At 37.8% G+C, this 19169-nt stretch overlaps 1 protein-coding gene across 14 annotated transcripts in view; it reads left to right on the top strand.

The window, feature by feature from the left end:
- TRIP12 (thyroid hormone receptor interactor 12) overlaps window positions 1–19169 on the top strand; it is a 140517-nt gene that overhangs the window by 41745 nt on the left and 79603 nt on the right. For 9 of the 14 annotated variants that reach the window (XM_034655317.1, XM_011222681.3, XM_034655315.1 and 6 more), the window contains 2 exons: window positions 14257–14382; window positions 15200–16002. In XM_034655317.1, the coding sequence (XP_034511208.1) occupies window positions 14257–14382; window positions 15200–16002 (929 nt within the window). The remainder of the gene's footprint in view (window positions 1–14256; window positions 14383–15199; window positions 16003–19169) is intronic. The other 5 variants (XM_034655323.1, XM_034655328.1, XM_034655327.1 and 2 more) reach the window with 1 other exon arrangement.

Raw genomic sequence — 19169 nt, 5'->3', positions numbered from 1 at the left:
AATTGGTGAAAAAAAGCATTTTTAAAAACCTGCTTATGAAGACAAAAACTTAAATGGTTCACTACAAATGGGTAATTTTTTCCTAATTTTTGAGCCAAGTTACACAAATAAAACTGGAATTCAAGCAGTTCTTTCATCATTTCTGAAATGTGCTAGGCTCAAAAAATAGTTGTCAGTCATTGACATTATCAGAAATCTAAGTTAAGGGTCATGAACATATGGTATGTCCTGTTCGGTTTGCCCTTTCTCTTCACTCTTACACATGTGCTATAGCATGGCTTTCGATCCATCGGTTGTGGTGCCTTTCTTTATGCGTGTTTTTATTTACTTTACTGAAAGGAAGCTTCATTTGTTTTAAGATCTTGAGTTCTGATATGTAGCTTTTGAGTTTTTTCCCCATCTTATTGTTTGACAGCATATGGATGCTGACAGGCAGGTGAGGCAGTCTGACTTTTTGGGCATATCATTTCTTCATCATTTTTTTAGCGGTCTGCTGTTCAGCAGGTTTGTAGTCGGAGTACTTGTATAGGAGGTAGTGTGAAGAATCAGGTGCGTTCTCTGGAATGGAAAATTCCTTGTCCGATTTAGACAAGGACTGTCATTTTATATATAAAATACTCTGAACTTTACTTTGCAAGGCCTAGTTCTCCGACCCTTGTTTAGCTTGCAATCAGTAATGGCAAGATCCTAATACGATTACCTGATACAACATTTGGAGGCATTACTGTGTATCTATTGTCTAGTAAATTATATTAAAAAACCTAAATGTCAAATGTAAAGAGTATATCAACCTCTCCTGTTGAAGTCAGGCTATTTTAGTAGTTGAGCATGTGGACTTTGGACTCGGACAGCATTCTGTGCAGTGACTGTCTATGCCCTTAAATAGCTGTGTGTCCTTTGTTCTATCTTTTAGGAGACCTCAGGCTCTTAGTCCACACAGTGGGGGGATATCTCTGTCGTAAGGCTGTCAGTTAACTTCAGCAATGTGTGCTACACTGGTGGCAAGGTGCTTAGTATAGAGTTCTGTTCTGAACTTGTTTTTTACTTTTTTACATTCAGATTATTCTTTGTAGCAGCTCCACCTTATTTATCTGTTGATTAAAAAATATCCCTCTTCCATTATAAAAACGTTGCATGTTTATTTTAGAGAATTTGGAAAACATAGAAGAGTGTAAAGGAAAACATCCTAAAAATTCAGATATAACCACTGTTAACGTTGGCATAGTTTCCTTAGTCCTCTTTACTGCGTGAATATATGTGCCTATATGGGCATGTGTTTACACATAAGTACTTGTACCATTTTGGGAGTACTGGCTCAGCTGGTAGAGCATGTGACTCTTGATCTCAGTGTCATTGAGTTTGAGCCCCATGTTGGCATAGAGATTACTTGAACCTTTTACACAACTGCGGTTTTACATAGTAATACTCAGGTTCTATACATAGTAATACTCAGGTTCTATTTGAACTCCTGCATGTGACTGACATTTTGTTCTTCGTACAGGTACCCTGGTTCTAAAATCCAGAGATGTTTCAGCACTGTTATCTTTTTCTATATGTTGGTGTTAAATATTTTATTGTATTATGTTTTTTTAAAAATAAGCGGGAAATAGAAATGGAAGTGGTTAATATTAGTTATTAAGATGTACTAGTTTAAATAACTAATAAAGTTGTAATCAAGATGGAACTGTGATTTGATTTGTAGATTGGCACACTTTTGCCATAGTTTATTTGCTTTAAGTCTGTCAGTCATATGTTCAGTTGATGCAGCAACTGTGGAAAACAGTATGTAGGTTCCTCAAAAAATTAAAAATAGAAATACCATGCAATTCGGTAATTCTGTTGGGTATTTACCCAAAGAAAAGAAGAACACTAATTCTTAAAAGTATATGCACCCCTCTGTTTATTTCAGCGTTATTTATAGTAGCCAAGTTACGGAAGCAACCTAAGCATCCATCGTTAGAATGATGGATCAAGAAGATGTGGTGTATGTATACAGTGGAATAATACTCAGCCATAAAAGAAAAAAAAAAGAAATCTTGGCCATTTGCAACAGCATGGATGGAGCTAGAGGGAGTTGTGCTAATTGAATTCAGTCAGTCAGAAACAGACAAATACCATATGATTTCACTTATATGTGTAATCTAAAAGGAAAACAAACAAACTAAAAACAGAAACAGGCTCATACAGAGAATAAATTGATAGTTGCCAGAGGGGAGAGGGGTGGGTGGCAGGATAAGTGAAGTAGGTGAAGGGGATTAAAAGTCAAACTTTCAGTATTAAAATAAGTCACAGATGTGGAAAGTACAGCCTAGGGAATATAGTCAATAATGTTGTAATAATGTTTGTTGACAGATGGTGACTACACTTATTGTGGTGAGCACTGAGTAATGTATAGACTAGTTAGATCACTGTGTTGTACACCTGAAACTAATATGACATTGCCAACCATACTTCAATAATAACAATTTGAAAAAAAAAATTGTACGCTCAATTGTGAAGGATAAGTATAAAATTTAAAAATGTGTTTGCAATGGCGGAAAACATGCCAAAGAATATAAAGCAGAGTATAATGAGGGCTTTTGTACTTTAATCCCTTCTCCCTTTCAGTAATGTAGCCTGTTTCGTTTTTTAAAGTTTCAGCTCTTGCATGATTTCAAAAAACATTTCCTAGCAAAACTAGCACACAAAAGAGGACCAAGTCCTACCCCCACCTTTAAAAAACCCAGTATCGGGGCGCCTGGGTGGCACGGCGGTTAAGCGTCTGCCTTCGGCTCAGGGCGTGATCCCGGCGTTATGGGATCGAGCCCCATATCAGGCTCCTCCACTATGAGCCTGCTTCTTCCTCTCCCACTCTCCCTGCTTGTGTTCCCTCTCTCGCTGGCTGTCTCTATCTCTGTCGCATAAATAAATAACATCTTAAAAAAAAAAAAAACCCAGTATCATTTGTGTTGTTTGCTCTGTCCCTAAAATTGTTTAAAGGACGTGACTTTTTAAGTCTTTATGTTCCATTGTGTGGCTGTATCATAATTTAGTAATAACTCTGAATACATATATTTTTCCTCCTTTTATGTGGATAAGTATAATTATGATCAGGACATACAAATTTAGAATATCAGCCAAAAAATCTTACTAGTTTGACTTAAGAATGCAAATTAGGGGATGTTTGTTCATTCGAATTTTATTTTCTCTTCTTAGCTTGATTCTTTGCTCATGGTAGACTCTCGGACCTGGAAAGGTGTCAAAGCCCAGGCTGACACTGAAACCGCTGTAGGGTGTGCTATACTGGAAGTGATCTAACCTCTAAGAAGCCTCTCTGGTGATTTTGGGGGTGAGAAAGAGAGGACTGAATAAGTTGGGAGGGAGCAATTACAGCTGTAATTTTCATTCTCTTTATCTGACTCCTGTTGATACCTAAGTAAAATGCTGTTATTGTCAGCTTTTGATTCAAAAGTAGACCTGATCTTGAAAACGTTCTCATGGTGGGGTAGGTTGAGTGTCTGCCTTGGCTCAGGTCATGATCTCAGGGTCTGGGATGGAGCCCCCTGTGGACCCTGCTCTCTCTGCTCAGCGGGGAGCCTTCTCCCGTTGCCTGCTCTTCCCCCTACTTGTGCTCTCTCTGTCAAATAAATAAATACAATCTTAAAAAAAAGAAAAGAAAATGTACTCAGTGATACAGTGATTCAACTCATGGCAATAACAGCATCCACAGCAACAGTGCACTGTTGGTGTGTTTTAAGTTAAAATTTTTTATACATGTTCTTTCAGTAGAGACTCATAGAAGCTCTGTGAGCTAGTGAGTACGTAACCTCTTTCTGTGAATGTGGTAGTTTGCTCAACTTTACGCAGCTAGTGTGTAGTCAGGACCTGATTTCCAACCACTTGACTCTAAAGTCACTGATTATTTTCATTATGCTGATCTGTTTTTACTGCACCAACCACTTAATCCATATGATAAAGGACTTGGAGGGTATGAAGTATGCATAATGGAAGAATATTAGCTCATTCAGTTGAGGACTTAAGTAGCATTTTTTCCCTCCTAGAATTTTTAAATTCGTCCATTTTTTAAAATTTACTCTTTTATTTCAAATTTGCATCAGGGTGTTTTCTTTGCATAGCTTCCTTCCTGTGACCATTCCTTCCCTTCCCCCAAATCAAGGTCACTTACCTTTTCTTTTCTTTTTAGAAGAATAGTTTTCATTTATCCTTAAGCTAATAGAAATTAGGATCTTTGGTATATTTTTAATCTCCCCTGATTATTTGCTCTGCTCTGTTTTTTCCTATCCTTGTTCTCTATCCATAAATGAACTAGAGTTCTTCCTCCTCTATGATTTCTCTTTCCCTTCTATAATTTTTTGGGCTATAGCTGATCCGTTCTTCTCTTTTCTGTTCTGTCAGATTTTTTTTTTTTTAAGATTTTATTTATTTATTTGACAGAGACAGCCAGCGAGAGAGGGAACACAAGCAGGGGGAGTGGGACAGGAAGAAGCAAGCTCACAGTGGAGAAGCCTGATGTGGGGCTCAATCCCACAAGGCCGGGATCACACCCTGAGCCGAAGGCAGACGCTTAACCGCTGTGCCACCCAGGCGCCCCAGATTTTTTTTTTTAAGAGGGAGAGCTGGGGATGGAGGTTGCAGGGAGAGGGGGAAAAGAGAATCTTAAGCAGGCTCCATGTCCAGCACGGACCCTGATGCAGTCCTCGACCCTGAGCCGAAATCAAGAGTCAGATGCTTAACCCACTGAGCCATCACCCCTCTGTCAGATTTTTTGATGGAGTGAGGAAGTGCTTGAATCCAGTCCACTCCACCTCCCCAGCATTATTTAAAAAATTTGTATGCAAAGTTTAAATTACTTTTTATGATGTAAAAACTCAGTTATGAGATCTATAGGTAATAATTTTTGATAACATTGTCAGAGCAGGGACTGTTTTTTTTAGCCAGTGTTAATTGTACAGAAAGTAAATAGATTGGTGCTTTGGTTTCAATTGGATATGATACAGAAAAGCACAAAAAGAACATGAATATCCAGAGATCAGTTTGTGTTAACATTTTGATTTTTATCTGTCTTGAAAATACAATTTAGCATGTAGCTGATTACACTATGAATACAGTTTTAGATCCTTTTTTTGTTTGTTTTTTTTAAACCTAGCATCCTAACAGCTTTTTTTTTTTGGTAATTGTTTTACAAATGGCCACTCAACTTAATCAATATATAACATTTTGCAAAATTACTTTTTAGTTTTTGGAGTTAATTGTTGGGAGAGTTGTTGTTCATGCTTAAATGTTTGTATTTCAGGTGTCTCTTAAGGATGAGTTTCCAGAGGTGAAATCATTTGGTCAAAGGGAGTTTTTCATGGTCAACTTGCTTCACACGTGGTCAACTTTTTTCACCCATTATTTGTCACCATCAGGAAAAAGAGTGCTTTTTCTCATCATTCTGTTCATGTTATTTTCACCTTGTTAATTTTATAAGGAAAAAAATCACATTTTATTTTATTGGTGTTTCTGTAGTAATGAGGTTAAATATTGGAAAAATAGGTTTAAGGAATGAGTGAGAATATTTTTTGACATGAGCATACCAGTAAGTTTTATATGTTGCGAATCTCCCTTCATACCACTGTACAGTAGAGCTGACCTTTAAAGTCGCTGAGCTGATGTGAGCCCCTCTTGTAACAGTAACCCTCTTTTGTGTAATTATCTCCATCAGTTCTTCACCCCTGTGGTTTGAATGGTAGTTATTCTTTTCCAACATGATCATACTCTGCTTGTGGTTGCCCATTGCCTAGTCTTTTGCCAAAGCTGGGAAAATCTGCAGTCCTCCATTTTTCTGGGCTCATTGGTGGGACGGGGGTGTTCACATGATTCAAACTGGAAGCTTTTTCCTTCCGGCTAGCGAAGAGAAGATGTGAATCTGAAGTTGCCAACTGCACATCCCCTGCCTTAGGGAAGAAGATGGACAGGCAGAGAAAAGCAAATACATCATTATGTGTGTATTAAAGTTCTGGCAAGTTTGAGTTCTTAGTTCTTTAGAACTATGTTGACTCTTCTCTAAGAGGTTTGATTCTTTAGCTGTTTTTGAATCTGGAGATATGTGTGTATTATTTTAAGATTCTATTTATTTATTCATTTATTTATTTGAGAGAGAGGGTGTGCACAAGCTGGGGGAGGGACAGAGGGAGAGAGAACCACAAGCAGACTCTGCCCTGAGCTTGGAGCCCAACGTGGGGCTCAATCCCACGGCCTTGAGATTACCAGCTGAGCTGAAATCAAGAGTCAGTTGCCCAACCAGCTGAGCTGCTCAGGTGCCCCACATGTGTATTATTTTAATAAAGCCTCCTTTGGCTTTAAAGAGTCCTGTCCTGTTTTAATGTACTTGTAATCCAAACTCAAGATAAGATCATATTCATCCATTTGTAGAACACCGTGCTAGTAAGTACGGGGCTAGAGGGTAGTTATAAAAATGAGAGTAGAAAGCCTTTATTACAAGCTGTTCCAACTCAGTGGGGGAAATGGGCATGTAGGGATTATCAGAGTCAGGTGAGAAACATTTCTAGCGATGACCTCATTGATTTAGGCTCTGAAGGCTGAAGAAGTAGTTGCAGAGCAGGTGGTACATGTCAGCAATATTTGTCTCTACTTGACGTGTGGTGTCATTAGTTACTTAGAGCATGCAGATTTTATTTCTCCTTTTTTGTGCCACTTCCTACTTTGCTCTAAAGTGGTAGGTGTTCAACAAACACTAGTGTGGGTTCGAAATAAGGTTTGCTTCCTTGGCATTTCTAGGCACAGAAATGTGACCATCTTTTATGGAAATGGTCATGAAAAGATGGAGTGAAGGCAGAGTTGAAGTAGGTCAGGGCCGAATGGCCTACGTAACAGGGTGGGTGAGAGTATGCATGCTAAATGATTCTTGTACTTAACGATCTAGCCACCAGAACAGTGTCCGTCCTGGGTCAGCTGCTGGCTCTGCTCTGTGTCTGCACATTCAGGGATTCATGTCGATTGCTCTGGCAAGAGAGTGGGGGGAATTGCCCTCTGGCTCCCCAAGGCTTCCCCCAGAAGGGATTCATTTCCGTTCACATTCCCTTGACAGAACAAGTTGTGTGGCTGCACATAACTTCCAAGTAGTTTGGCAAGTGCTACCCTGCCATGTGTTCTGGTCAGAGGAGAAATAGAATATTTGTAAACTGCACATTGTAACTGTCAAAGGCTGTTGAAACATTTTTTTAATTCTTACTCCCATGTCTACAACAGACCATTTGTTTTCTTCCCGAAATTCTGCTTGGTGCAACATAGCCATGGGTATGGTGTATTTTCTTCGTTCTCCTACTTAATTCACCAGTATGGATACCTTCTTTATGTTCTGTTTTTGTGTGTACCTTCTGTCTCTTTTTTTATCCTGACCTTTGCTAAGGCAGGTGGAAGTTCAAGCTTTGTCCTCTTTGGAAGGATGAGCATGTTAATGGGAGACACGGGTAGTGTGGTGTGAAAATGACCTCATTATTTCTTAGGACTAAATCGAAACCACTTTTTAAAAAACGTACAGTAGAGTTAGCCAGGTAACTGGTTAACTTGCTCCTTTCAGTAATGGTGAATCTTACTGCAATAATTAGGTGCTTTGACTTTTAGCCACCCAACCATGTACAACTTCTTTCACTTCTAGCATTGTTTTGGTAATGCTGAGAAGGCCCGTCTGTCCCCCCAGGCCATTGGCTGGGAAGCAAGATTTAACATGTTGTGTGTTAAACAGTGACTGGTTGCACTTGGTCTAAGGATGAAGGGAGGCTACTTCTTGTAGTTGGAGGTTTCACACATAGGATTCTTAATAGTTACCCCTGTAAAGTTCTTTCTTGGACCAACAAAATCATATCTTACATGTTTTGTAAATTTCTTTGCAGTGTAGATTTTTTTGCTTTAATCACTAAGTGTGAGATTGTGTTTTAAAAATCACATGATACGCATATTGGAAACCTGTAAGATGTCAGCTGCCATAGATTATTTCATATCCTTAACTGAGGCTTCATATCCTTAACTGATTCTTCTCCCCCTCCCATTGAGGGAGTTTGATGTTCCACACACCAGTTTTTACAAGTGCTTTCTCAGCATCGGAATGCTTTCCTAGAAGAGTATGGGTGTGAATGGAAAAAGGAATATATACAAACGCTCCTTCCATAATTGAACAGCAATCACGCATGGAAGGCTGTTTCTTGGTAATAGGGAAAGCAAAAGAAAGGAGGGTTCCTTTTTCGACATACTTTTTCCATTTTTCTTGTATATCATTTGCAAAGCCTTAAGGCATTTAATTTGACATGTATACAGTTAGGGAGAGAAATACCGGCAGGGATAGGAAAAATTTCATAGCTGTAGATGCAGGCCTTTTCCTTTGACCCAGAGTCCCTAGGTATAGCTGCAGGGGTTTCATATTTAGAGAGTCAGAATGCCTGAGCTCATCTTACCTTTCCTGCCTAAGGAGCCAGTTGATTTTTGTGCCAGCCTCATTTCCTGCAGCTTCAAAATGGAAATAGACCTGCCTTGGTGTCTTTTGAGGATTAAGTGGGATAATGCATTTAAAAAGTAAATGTAATGTTAATCACATAATCACACCTTCAAAGTATGTATTCTGGGGTCATCTTAGTAAGTTTTTACTCAGGTAGTTATAAAAGCCAATCTTCCTTATGAAATACTTAACACTGCATCACTATCCTGTCACTAATCACTGATTTACTTTGGATTACCTTGGTGTTTAATATTCCTTACCCAGCTCCTTTGTGAAATGTGGGGGGTGAAGGTATATTGAGCTGTATGGTTCCCTTTTGGGAGGGTATCTTTTTCCACAGTTTTGATTACATTCAATCCCTTGCCTTGTTTCTGTACACAGTAAAGTACGTACTGTTGTTTATTCACCCATCCTCAGTATTACTTGGGTTGTTGAACATAATAGAATTTTTGCTTTTGCCTTGCTGTTTCTAACACTGTCAACCTCCTACTGCAGACTGTTATCAAAGGACAAAATCTAGATCTTTTGAAAAGGCATTTAAGCCCTAGCCTGTCCTTTCAACCTTGTTTCCTAATGTAGCTCTGTGCTCAGGGAAATTCATATCATTTGCCAGGTGCCTTGTGGGTTTCATATTTTCCTGCCTCTGCCTTTTGCCTTTACTCTGCTTTTGACTCAAATGTTCTTTTTCTTCAGCTTTTCATTCTTCAGGGTGTGGTTTAAATCCATGTAGTCTATAAAGCCTGTATTCTCCTGCTAGTTGTAATTTCTCCCTTTGTTGGGAACTTTATAGCACCTGGTAGATCACTTTGTTTTATGAGGCACTGACCTGTTTGAGGACAGGAACTCAACTGTGTTATCCATATTTATATGCCTTGTCATGACTTGCATATATTTGAGTTGGCAAACCTACCGAATCTGTTGAAATGAGTACCTTGTTACAGTAGTTCTCAGCTCTGTTCTGTTGATCTAATGTTTGCACTCTATAACGTGTATCATATAATGTAAACATTTTTATTATGATGTCCCTTTGTTAGCATGAGATGAATTAAGAAATACAACATACTTGCCTAAACGGTTTAGAAACATAAGATGCTTCTAAATATATGTAATGTACCTGCATTTTATAAGGGTAAAAATAAACAAGTAAAAGGAAAACAACTGGTAACAAAATAAGATTATTTCAGTAGGTAAATGCTTGGGTGCATTGACATAAGATGACAGTGTGTGCATCTGTTTTTGAATTTATTGAACGTGACAGCTACAGCAACATACTTAAATGCCATAAGTAGCGTTTTCATTGGAGACTTCTCCAGAATGATACATGGCCCTTGGTAAAGCTGCAAAAAATGTATCTTTTGTTGATTCCCATGCATTACTGGAGAAATTAATGTATATAAAAACCGTGCAAAACAAATGTAAGCTGAGAAATTATGAGTATGTATTTTACCTATATCACGGCCAGATTTCAAGTTTTTTCATAAAGTTTTCATATATTACCAAGGCTACTTGAAATCTCTCATTCTTGGGACAATTTTCATTTTGTCTGACTGTTCTGTATATTGTATGATTTTTTTTTCTTTTTTTTTTTTTAATCTCTAGTCCACATCTGCTAAGTGGCAATAGCACCCAGTTCCCTAATATGTTTTCAAAATGTTCCCTAGAGGGAGAACCACTAATGTTTAAAACGTTGCTTTATAAAAAAGGAGTTCTTTACTGTAAATTACAGAATCCACTGGGCTAGCATTTTGCTGTAACTAAACATAGGAACATTGGTCAGACTAATCAGCTTTTGTTTTGTGATTGAAAATATGTTCAGAGCTCTTTGATATAAGATTTTATCCTTTCTTGGCTGTCCTCTGGATTAGAGATGGTTTTTAACCCTTTGGACTACCAAATATTTTATTAAATAGTAGTAAAAGTAAATTGAAGTATTTAGAAGGGGCAGTCAGCTATGATTTGCCTAAAAGTCAACAAGAGATATTTGAGTCTTAAAAGCCCATAGCCCAGAGTTGATTAGTCTGTTCTGTTGTAATCTGGGTTTCTTTAATGTGAGTTGGCCCACATACACTTGCTAAATAGGGAAATGATGTCAGTATAACATGGAAAGTAGTACTGGTTCATAGGCAGTTTTTCCTACAGTGTTAATGTATGAACTGAAATGGAATAGACTTTGAATTAGCGTGGAAGATCTGGTAATCTTATCTAATGAAGATCTTACGAAAAAGCTTGAAAATCTTACAGAAATGATTTACAGAAATCACTTCATGCAAGAAATAGCTAGTTCAGTGACTTCCAGAACCACTGCACTTTGCACTGTTGAACGCTCGAAGGAAGCTCAAAACCATTCACTGGAAAGCATCCCCCGGAATTGTATTTTTAATTTTGTTGAAGCTGGTCTTAAGAGAAAGTGCCTTTAAAAATTCACACTTAAAAAGGGAATGTACAAAAACAAGATTCCAAAGAGTGGGCCAACTGTGATTATTGGTGCAAATGTTAGTGGAGATTTAATCTTTAAAATTGGTGATGTTTTTCTTAGAACATGATTTTGAAATAACATAGGTTTGAGTGCTCTGTGCCCAATCTTATTTTCACCATTAGCCTGGTTATTTTTAGTGAGTGATTTTGCAGAAAGTGAGATTTTTTTTTTTCCTGCCAGGAATATCCATAGGATGATATAAAAGCTCCTGAATATACACCCACCCATTTATCCACCTATCCTTGGGCTGTAATTTACTAAATGGACTCATCCTGCTGCTATCTAAAAGAGTTTGTCATGAATTTTACTGTGTTATTTTTGCAAATTTGATTTGTAGTGGCTATAAATTTTACTGGGTCTTAGATTATGCTTTTTAATAAAAATTAATGTTGAGCATTAAGGTCTGATAAATGAGGGAATTGGTGAAATGAGCTAAAAGGCATCAAGGCTTGTTGAGTGTTGAATCCTGTGATACCCTAATTGGCTATTCTAGATTGGGCGTTATTAATTTATGGAGATTTACTTTACAGTATTCTGAGCATCAATAATTTATAAATGGGCATAATAAAACGGAGTCCCACTTTGGGAGGCCCCATATTGTTTCTTTATGGTACCATCTGGTTGCCCGCTCTCTTGTGGTAAGCCAAGGATTGGAAAACTATGTATGACCCATGGGACAGATCCAGCTTCCTGCCCGTTTGTGTATAAAACTCGGTACATAGCCATGCTCATTTGTTTACATATTGTTTATACTTGCTTATGTGACACCTAGTACTGCCCACAAAACCAAAAGTATTTACTACCCTTGACACAAAATGTATTAAGACCCTGCTAAACAATAGGTGGAAGGACAGTAGTGATCAGTATTTAATGTTTTGAAATGTTTTTAACCAGTCTTCAGTGACAGTGTTACACTTAATTTTTGGAAAGGTGCAATCAGGTCAATATGGGCATTGTTGGTTTTAAGCTAGTTTTGTGAGTTTCAGTTTCTAAGATGGATTTTTTTTTTTTCTTTCGTTATTAGATATTGAGTATTTAGAGTATTTACATCATAAATCCTTTAGGTCATTAGAGGTGTAAGGACAGTAGAAATTCAGGAGTTGATTTAAGTGGCTATAAAGTTAGATGTGTTCAAGAGCCAGGAACAATTTATTTGGGGTAAAAAGGGGAGGGCTGCTGCCTCTACAGCGCTGTCAGCATTGGGTTGATGTTGGTCAGATTCTGTTGACAAAGAGAATGAATTCCCTCCCCCATCCCTAGTTATTAACTAGGAATATATTACGATAAACATTTTTTAAGATTGCCATCTGAATATTTAGTTGAACGTTACCACCAAGTAGTCTAACTCTGGATAAAATTTTTTTTAAAAAATGATTTAAAATTATAATCAAGGAATACAACAACGGATATTTTAAATTTTATAATGAAGTAGAAGTTGTGATTCAATTAAAAAATTAATGCTTAGCAAACTTGACTTTAAAGTAAGAATATAGAGAACCTGAATGACATAATTTATAGATATTGTTCTATGAATATTAAGTTGTATACCCTGAAAACATAACATTACACCTTTTAAAAAGTGATTAGGATGACTTGAAAATTTACTCAATTTCATTTCTCTCTTTTTTTAATAGAACTCTCAGATCTGTTAGTAAAAACGTTATAGAAACAAAATCGGTTTCTAGAAATAAAATCTCTCATAGGAAACTCATGGGTTAACATAATGTCAGTCTGCAGTGGAAGAATATCTAGGAAAAATGCAAACTAAATCACAGTGGATAAATCTTAGATGGTTCAGCTTGAATACACTCAGAAAAACTATAATATGTACCTTGAAAAATGCTTATTCATTACTACAGTCAAGACTAAGACACTTGAAAAGACTAACCTAGAGTTTTTAAGTAGTTGGTCTATACTAGTAAGTCTTTAGATAAATGCTAGCCTGTCCTATATTAAAATCTTAAAAACAAAAATGATATTTCAGATCCAAAAATATTTCTTTTTATTGAGAAGCTAATTTCATATCTTCTTTCAAGACTCCAGTATTGAACTCTTCTGGAAAAATGGAAGAAAAAAATAAGAGACGAGAAACCTTAGAGCATCTTTTTGAAGAAATGGTGGAACTTGTATGTTATGTTAAGAACTGTATGGCATCCTTACAGATTCAATTAGAATCGTCATGTGAGGTTTCAGTGACTTTATTTCTAAGTTCCTTTGAGATGATGTTCAGAATGAAAGCCTTTAAAGAATTTTTTTAACGAAGTAAACAGCTTTGGTATTAATGAAACTTTATCATTCTTATTAGAATATGCTTTTTTAATGTTATTTACATGAAGGATGGATGTTGGCTGTGAATTAAAATAGTTGCATCTTTAACGTTAATATCTCTCACCTCTGTAACACCAGCTTTTCTGGGTGTATATTAATGCATGCTCTTTTTTTAATTGCTTATGTAAAGCTAATGTAATCATTGTCTGAGGTTAAAAAAAAATCTAACAACTGAAAAACAGTTTATTCGTGTCCTGCAAACTCGCTCTTAGAACAGTGCTGGCACAGGATTTGTTTTATTACAAATATAACCCAACAGTATATCAATGATGGACTCTCTTGAATATGTTTGGAATATTTTGTGGTCAATTCTTTATCTCTTTCTCCAGGACTTGGTTTTTGGTCTTCTATTGATTAGCGTATTACATTCTTAGCAAATATCATTCTATCAGTTTCATGTAAGTTTATTTACTGTGTAGTGCTTCTAATGATTTGCCGTGTAAAATCAGTTTGAGAATTGATTTCATCTGCCTCTGCATTTACTGTGCTAACCTGAATTACAATCTACAAATTGGGAGTCAGTATCATTGTACGATCACTGACTGCTTCTTCCATAAAAATTTTAAGCTGTTAACACTCAACATTATCTATTAAAAATAGTGTTTAGATCTAAAGGCCAGATTTGCTTTTTGCAAACATTTAGCATATGTGAGTTTGCAGTACAATTGTTGAAAAATTCTTTATTGCGTAAATGAGTATAATATTGCTATTCACTCATAAAACTTAGTAATAAAAGACCTGCACTCTGGGGTATTGAGGTATTGGTTCTAAGGCAAGTTTTTTGGCAAGATTATTTGGTAGAACAATAATTAATTATGGAAATATTTGGGGGAAAGGGTAGGGTCAATAAAGAAGAATTGGGAGACTTTTTTAAAAAATGAAAACATAATTCACTTTTCAATGCTGTATTTGCATCTCAGTTTCCTGATAGATTTCTGTTTTGATTTTCTGCTGACAGGTCACATTTAGGGCAGGCAAAACATAAGGGATATAGCCCTCCTGAGAGTAGAAAATCTAATTCTAAGGCACCCAAAGTGCAGTCTAATACTACTTCTGAACTGTCAAGGGGACACCTTTCTAAAAGGTAAATCTTCACATTGCTTGTACATTTTCAAGGCAGAATTATTTGCATTTGAATCATTGCATAATATTAAAATTTAGGTTACCCCAAGATGTTGTAATATGTGTTTTCATTATTTCCTGAATGTAACTTTGAGGATTAATAGTTTACTTTGCAGTGATGCCAATGCAGTAAGCTCTAGACAATGCATTTTTTCCCTTGGTTAGAGAGCCGTGAGGTTCCCGTTTGATTAACAAACCTTTATAGGCATCTGAAATGCCATTTTACTTTTTTTTTTATGTTTTGTTTTTGTTTTTAGTTTTTTATTGGTAGAGCCAAAGGTCAATTATTTCTTAAGATCTAATTGGCAGGAGTCTTTTTTTAGAAAGGAAATTACTATATTATACGGTTTTCTTACCTTCATTTTGAAAAGTGCATACTTAAGTCGTTATTTATTTCAAGCTTTGACAAAGAAGTTGTGTTTGTGAATAAGAGCATCAGTATTCTGTTTTCAACTGGTTCTGAACTGCTAAGTATTCTTTTTCTTTTCATTTTAATTCTTGTTTTGTGATTAGGAGGGTTAGTGTCAGTAATCTTTGGGCTGAAGAATTACTCTGATCTTCTAATCAAATATTTCACCATCCAAAGTCACACTTTTTTTTTTTAAATCCAGTTTTGAACCATTTGAAAACCTGTGTTTATTTAGCCCTGGACTTAATCAGGAAGACTTTTGCATCTTTTTTTTCTTTTTTTAAAGCACTTATTTGTACAGATTTGCGAAGTTAATAAGTATTACATGCTGGCGGGATGATACTAACTCTCTTCTTATCTGACCTCTCAGAAGCTGCAGTTCATCATCTGCTGTCATAGTTCCACAACCAGAGGATCCAGACAGAGCCAATACTTCAGAAAGGCAGAAAACGGGGCAGGTGCCTAAGAAAGACAATTCTCGAGGAGTGAAACGCAGTGCTAGTCCAGACTACAACAGGACCAATTCTCCTAGCTCTGCCAAAAAACCAAAAGCACTTCAGCATACTGAGTCTCCCTCAGAAACGAATAAGCCACATAGTAAGTCAAAGAAGAGACATTTAGACCAGGAGCAACAACTGAAGTCTGCACAATCGCCGTCAACAAGTAAGGCTCATACCCGAAAGAGTGGGGCCGCTGGCAGTTCACGGAGTCAGAAAAGAAAGAGGACAGAGAGTTCTTGTATAAAGAGTGGTTCTGTGTCTGAGTCAACGGGTGCCGAAGAGAGATCTGCAAAACCCACCAAGCTGGCTTCAAAATCCGCCGCCTCGGCCAAAGCTGGGTGCAGCACCATCACCGATTCTTCCTCCGCTGCCTCTACGTCCTCCTCCTCTTCTGCTGTCGCCTCGGCCTCCTCCACTGTACCACCCGGGGCCAGGGTGAAACAAGGAAAAGACCAGAACAAGGCCAGGCGTTCCCGTTCAGCATCCAGTCCCAGTCCCAGAAGAAGTAGTAGGGAAAAGGAACAGAGTAAAACTGGTGGCTCTTCAAAATTCGATTGGGCTGCTCGTTTCAGCCCTAAAGTTAGCCTTCCTAAAACCAAACTGTCTCTTCCAGGGTCTTCTAAGTCAGAGACATCAAAACCTGGACCTTCTGGATTACAGGCCAAATTAGCAAGTAAGTGTATGGAAACTTCTTTCTTCTTTTTTTTTCCCCAAGGAAATTTTTCTTGGTTTGTCCAAAGTGGTGATGCTTTCAAGGTAGTCAGAGTTGTTTTGTTTTGTTTTTTTTTGCAGCTTGAGGCAGTCTTACCTTTACTATATCCATTCGTAACAATACATAAGAATTGACGCTACATTTAGTTTTAAGGAGACTGGTCAGGAATGCTGCCGCCTTATTTTTAAATGTCACATCATAGTACCTGCATCTTTATCCTTGTAGCACCTGCTCCTAAGTTATTTCCTATTATCAGGGTGGGACATCAAGTTGGATCTTCTTCTTTAACCAGACAACAAATTATTTACGAGTTGCTTTTGACCATGATTGAAAGTCAAATGGTGGGGTGTTTTTGGGGGCGGGGGGTTTGGTATGATACATTCGTGATATATGGAAATACTGAGCTAAAATTTCAGAATAAATGAAATCTTAGTCACATGTCATACTTAAAGGCCTTTAAAAAGCTTCGTCTGAAGATGAATACCTCTTACGTTCCATAGAACAGCGGGCTCTAGTGCCACATAAATGGGAAGGAGTATTGCCCTCTTGAACAGTGGAGTGGAACTTACATTTCAGAATGATACCTTTCAAGCAAAGAAACAGACTAGATGGGAGATAGGGATCTTAGGGCACTTTTCTTTTTCTCTTCTGTTCAAAAGACTACTTCAGAGAAGCCGACTGTTCATGTCATTAGAACTGATTAGAGCGGGTGGTGGCCTTCTTCAGTTACATGATTGCTGTAATGCTGAAGGGCGTCCTTTTCTTTTTTCTGTTCTGAGACATCTAAAAAACACAAATAGAATAATAGAGCACTCGTGTACGGTTTCAGCATTTAATTTTTGTGATATTTATCCAGGAAGCCCGCTTTTCACCATCCTTTTTCTCCTCTCCATAGAACATTGTAGATTTATATTTTGATAGGGCTAGAACCTTTTCTTGGTTATTGAAAACTTTGTATCGTGTGGTAGCTTTCTTGTCAAAGTTTAGCTAATAGTGGCTCAGCCTAACCTGTTGAATCAGAGCCAGTTGTTAGCTCCGTTTCCTTTAACCCTACTATCTGTACTTGATTCAATATTTGTGATTCAATATTTGCTAAACTTTGACAAGAAGACTAGTAGACACTACATAAAATCTGTGTTTAACCTGTACCGTAGGGTTATCATGAAGGTGACATCTTTTACATTGTAGAATTTTGTTCAATTTGGGTATTTTAAATGTGCCTTACTTCTGTATTAAAATCTTTTGAATTTGAAGGTACAGATTTTGGATTAAGATTGGTACCTTGAAGTCAAAACGGAATTAAAAGGCAGGCTAGGGGCGCCTGGGTGGCACAGCGGTTAAGCGTCTGCCTTCGGCTCAGGGCGTGATCCCGGCGTTATGGGATCGAGCCCCACATCAGGCTCGTCCACTATGAGCCTGCTTCTTCCTCTCCCACTCCCCCTGCTTGTGTTCCCTCTCTCGCTGGCTGTCTCTATCTCTGTCAAATAAATAAATAAAATCTTTAAAAAAAAAAAAATAAATAAAAGGCAGGCTAAAGAGGGACCATCAACTGTCTATTGGACCTGCCAAGGTTTTCTTGACAGTTGGAGTTCGTTTATCTCTGCTTTTATACCTCTTCCTTTATGTTTTGAAGTGAAGTATAAGCGTGCGTGCGTGTGTGTGTTGTGTGTGTGTGTCCAGTGTAGTAGCCGTGTGGCCTCCACAGCCATTGGGCCAGGGTGAGTTTATAGTTGGTTTGGTGGGTTTCATTCCTCCGTTTTCTGCCTTCCAGTATGCTTTACTTGCAGAGGCTTATCTCCTGCAGCTCTGATTTCTAGGAGGGTCCCGGGCAGGGTGAGAGCAGATTGTTCTCGATTGTCATGTCCTTGACTCTTCCTCGGCACTTGTTTTCTTTTCTTCCGAGTCGTTAACGTAATTTTTAAAAGAAAACCTGTCCCCCAGTGCAGTCTTGGTTTCTCTACCTGAGAAAGCACCCTGAGTTCTGATGTGACCCCTGGGCCATAATAAAACCAGATGGTGTGTGAAGCTCACTCTGCACGTGGTGACAAGTGAGTAAAACTCAGCTCGTATTGTCTTCCTCACTTGCACAAAATCTGTGTGTGTCGTGTGGTCCGCTTTTCCGTTTTCACTACCACTATCCTAGTTCTCAGCTCTAATTATAGCCTAAGCTGTTGAAACAGGAGAAGGGAACCAGCATTTATTTCGCATCTAATAAATACTAGGTATTTTACATATGCAGTCCATTTAATTTTTTAAAAAACGGTGTTTAATGATACTTAAGGAAATTTATTTCAAGGAGGTGGGCTAGCCTGTCTGATGACTTATCTCACAGGTGGCAGAGCTAGAAGTGGAAGATGGAGGAAATATGTAACTTGAAGCCACTGCCTCCTTCTCTTCATCACTTACTTTTCACCCCTGTTAGTTTTCTGTGTTGTACTGTCACACCATATTTGGGTCATTAGGAGATGTTAAGGCCCCGGAGGAGATGAAATTTAATATGATCCTTCTTTACTGGTACTGATTCATCTTTAGGGATGAATATTGTGTGAACCCAAGGATTTAAATCATTCCATTCACTACATACTTGCTTATTTTCAAATAAGTGAAAAACATTTCAAAACAAAATAGTAGGGAATATTTATATGTAACGTTCTTACAAGTGCCTGATAACTTGTAAATCCTTTACATGGATCATGTCATTTACTACTCCTCTGCTCTGTGTGGCAGATACTATTATTTCCATCTTAGAAGTAAGGAAACTTAGGGTCAGTGGTCAGTTTGGCTCCCTAAGGTCAGAGAACCAAGGAGCCATAGAGCCAAGAGTCCTTCCAGTTTTAGTGTCTGTGCTGCCGAGTCGAGCACTATAGAGCCAAGAGTCAAACCCAGACCATCTGGTTCCGAAAATCAGTTGTGAGACTAGGATGCATAGGATTGAGTAGACTGGGCGAGCTAAATCTAGGAAGGCTTTTTGAGGTCAGACAGGGCAGGGTGGATTTTAGGCATGATTACTATGTCACTTCGGGAAAAGAGTTTATATAGGAAGCAATACTGCAATAGAACTGACAGTACTTGGTAATTTTACTTAAGAATATACGGGCAAAATAAGGTATTTTATGGGAATCTCTTGA

This window comes from Ailuropoda melanoleuca, chromosome 2 (genome assembly GCF_002007445.2).
Source record: "Ailuropoda melanoleuca isolate Jingjing chromosome 2, ASM200744v2, whole genome shotgun sequence".
Taxonomy (NCBI): Eukaryota; Metazoa; Chordata; class Mammalia; order Carnivora; family Ursidae; genus Ailuropoda; species Ailuropoda melanoleuca.
This window is presented reverse-complemented; position numbering and strand designations above follow the sequence as displayed.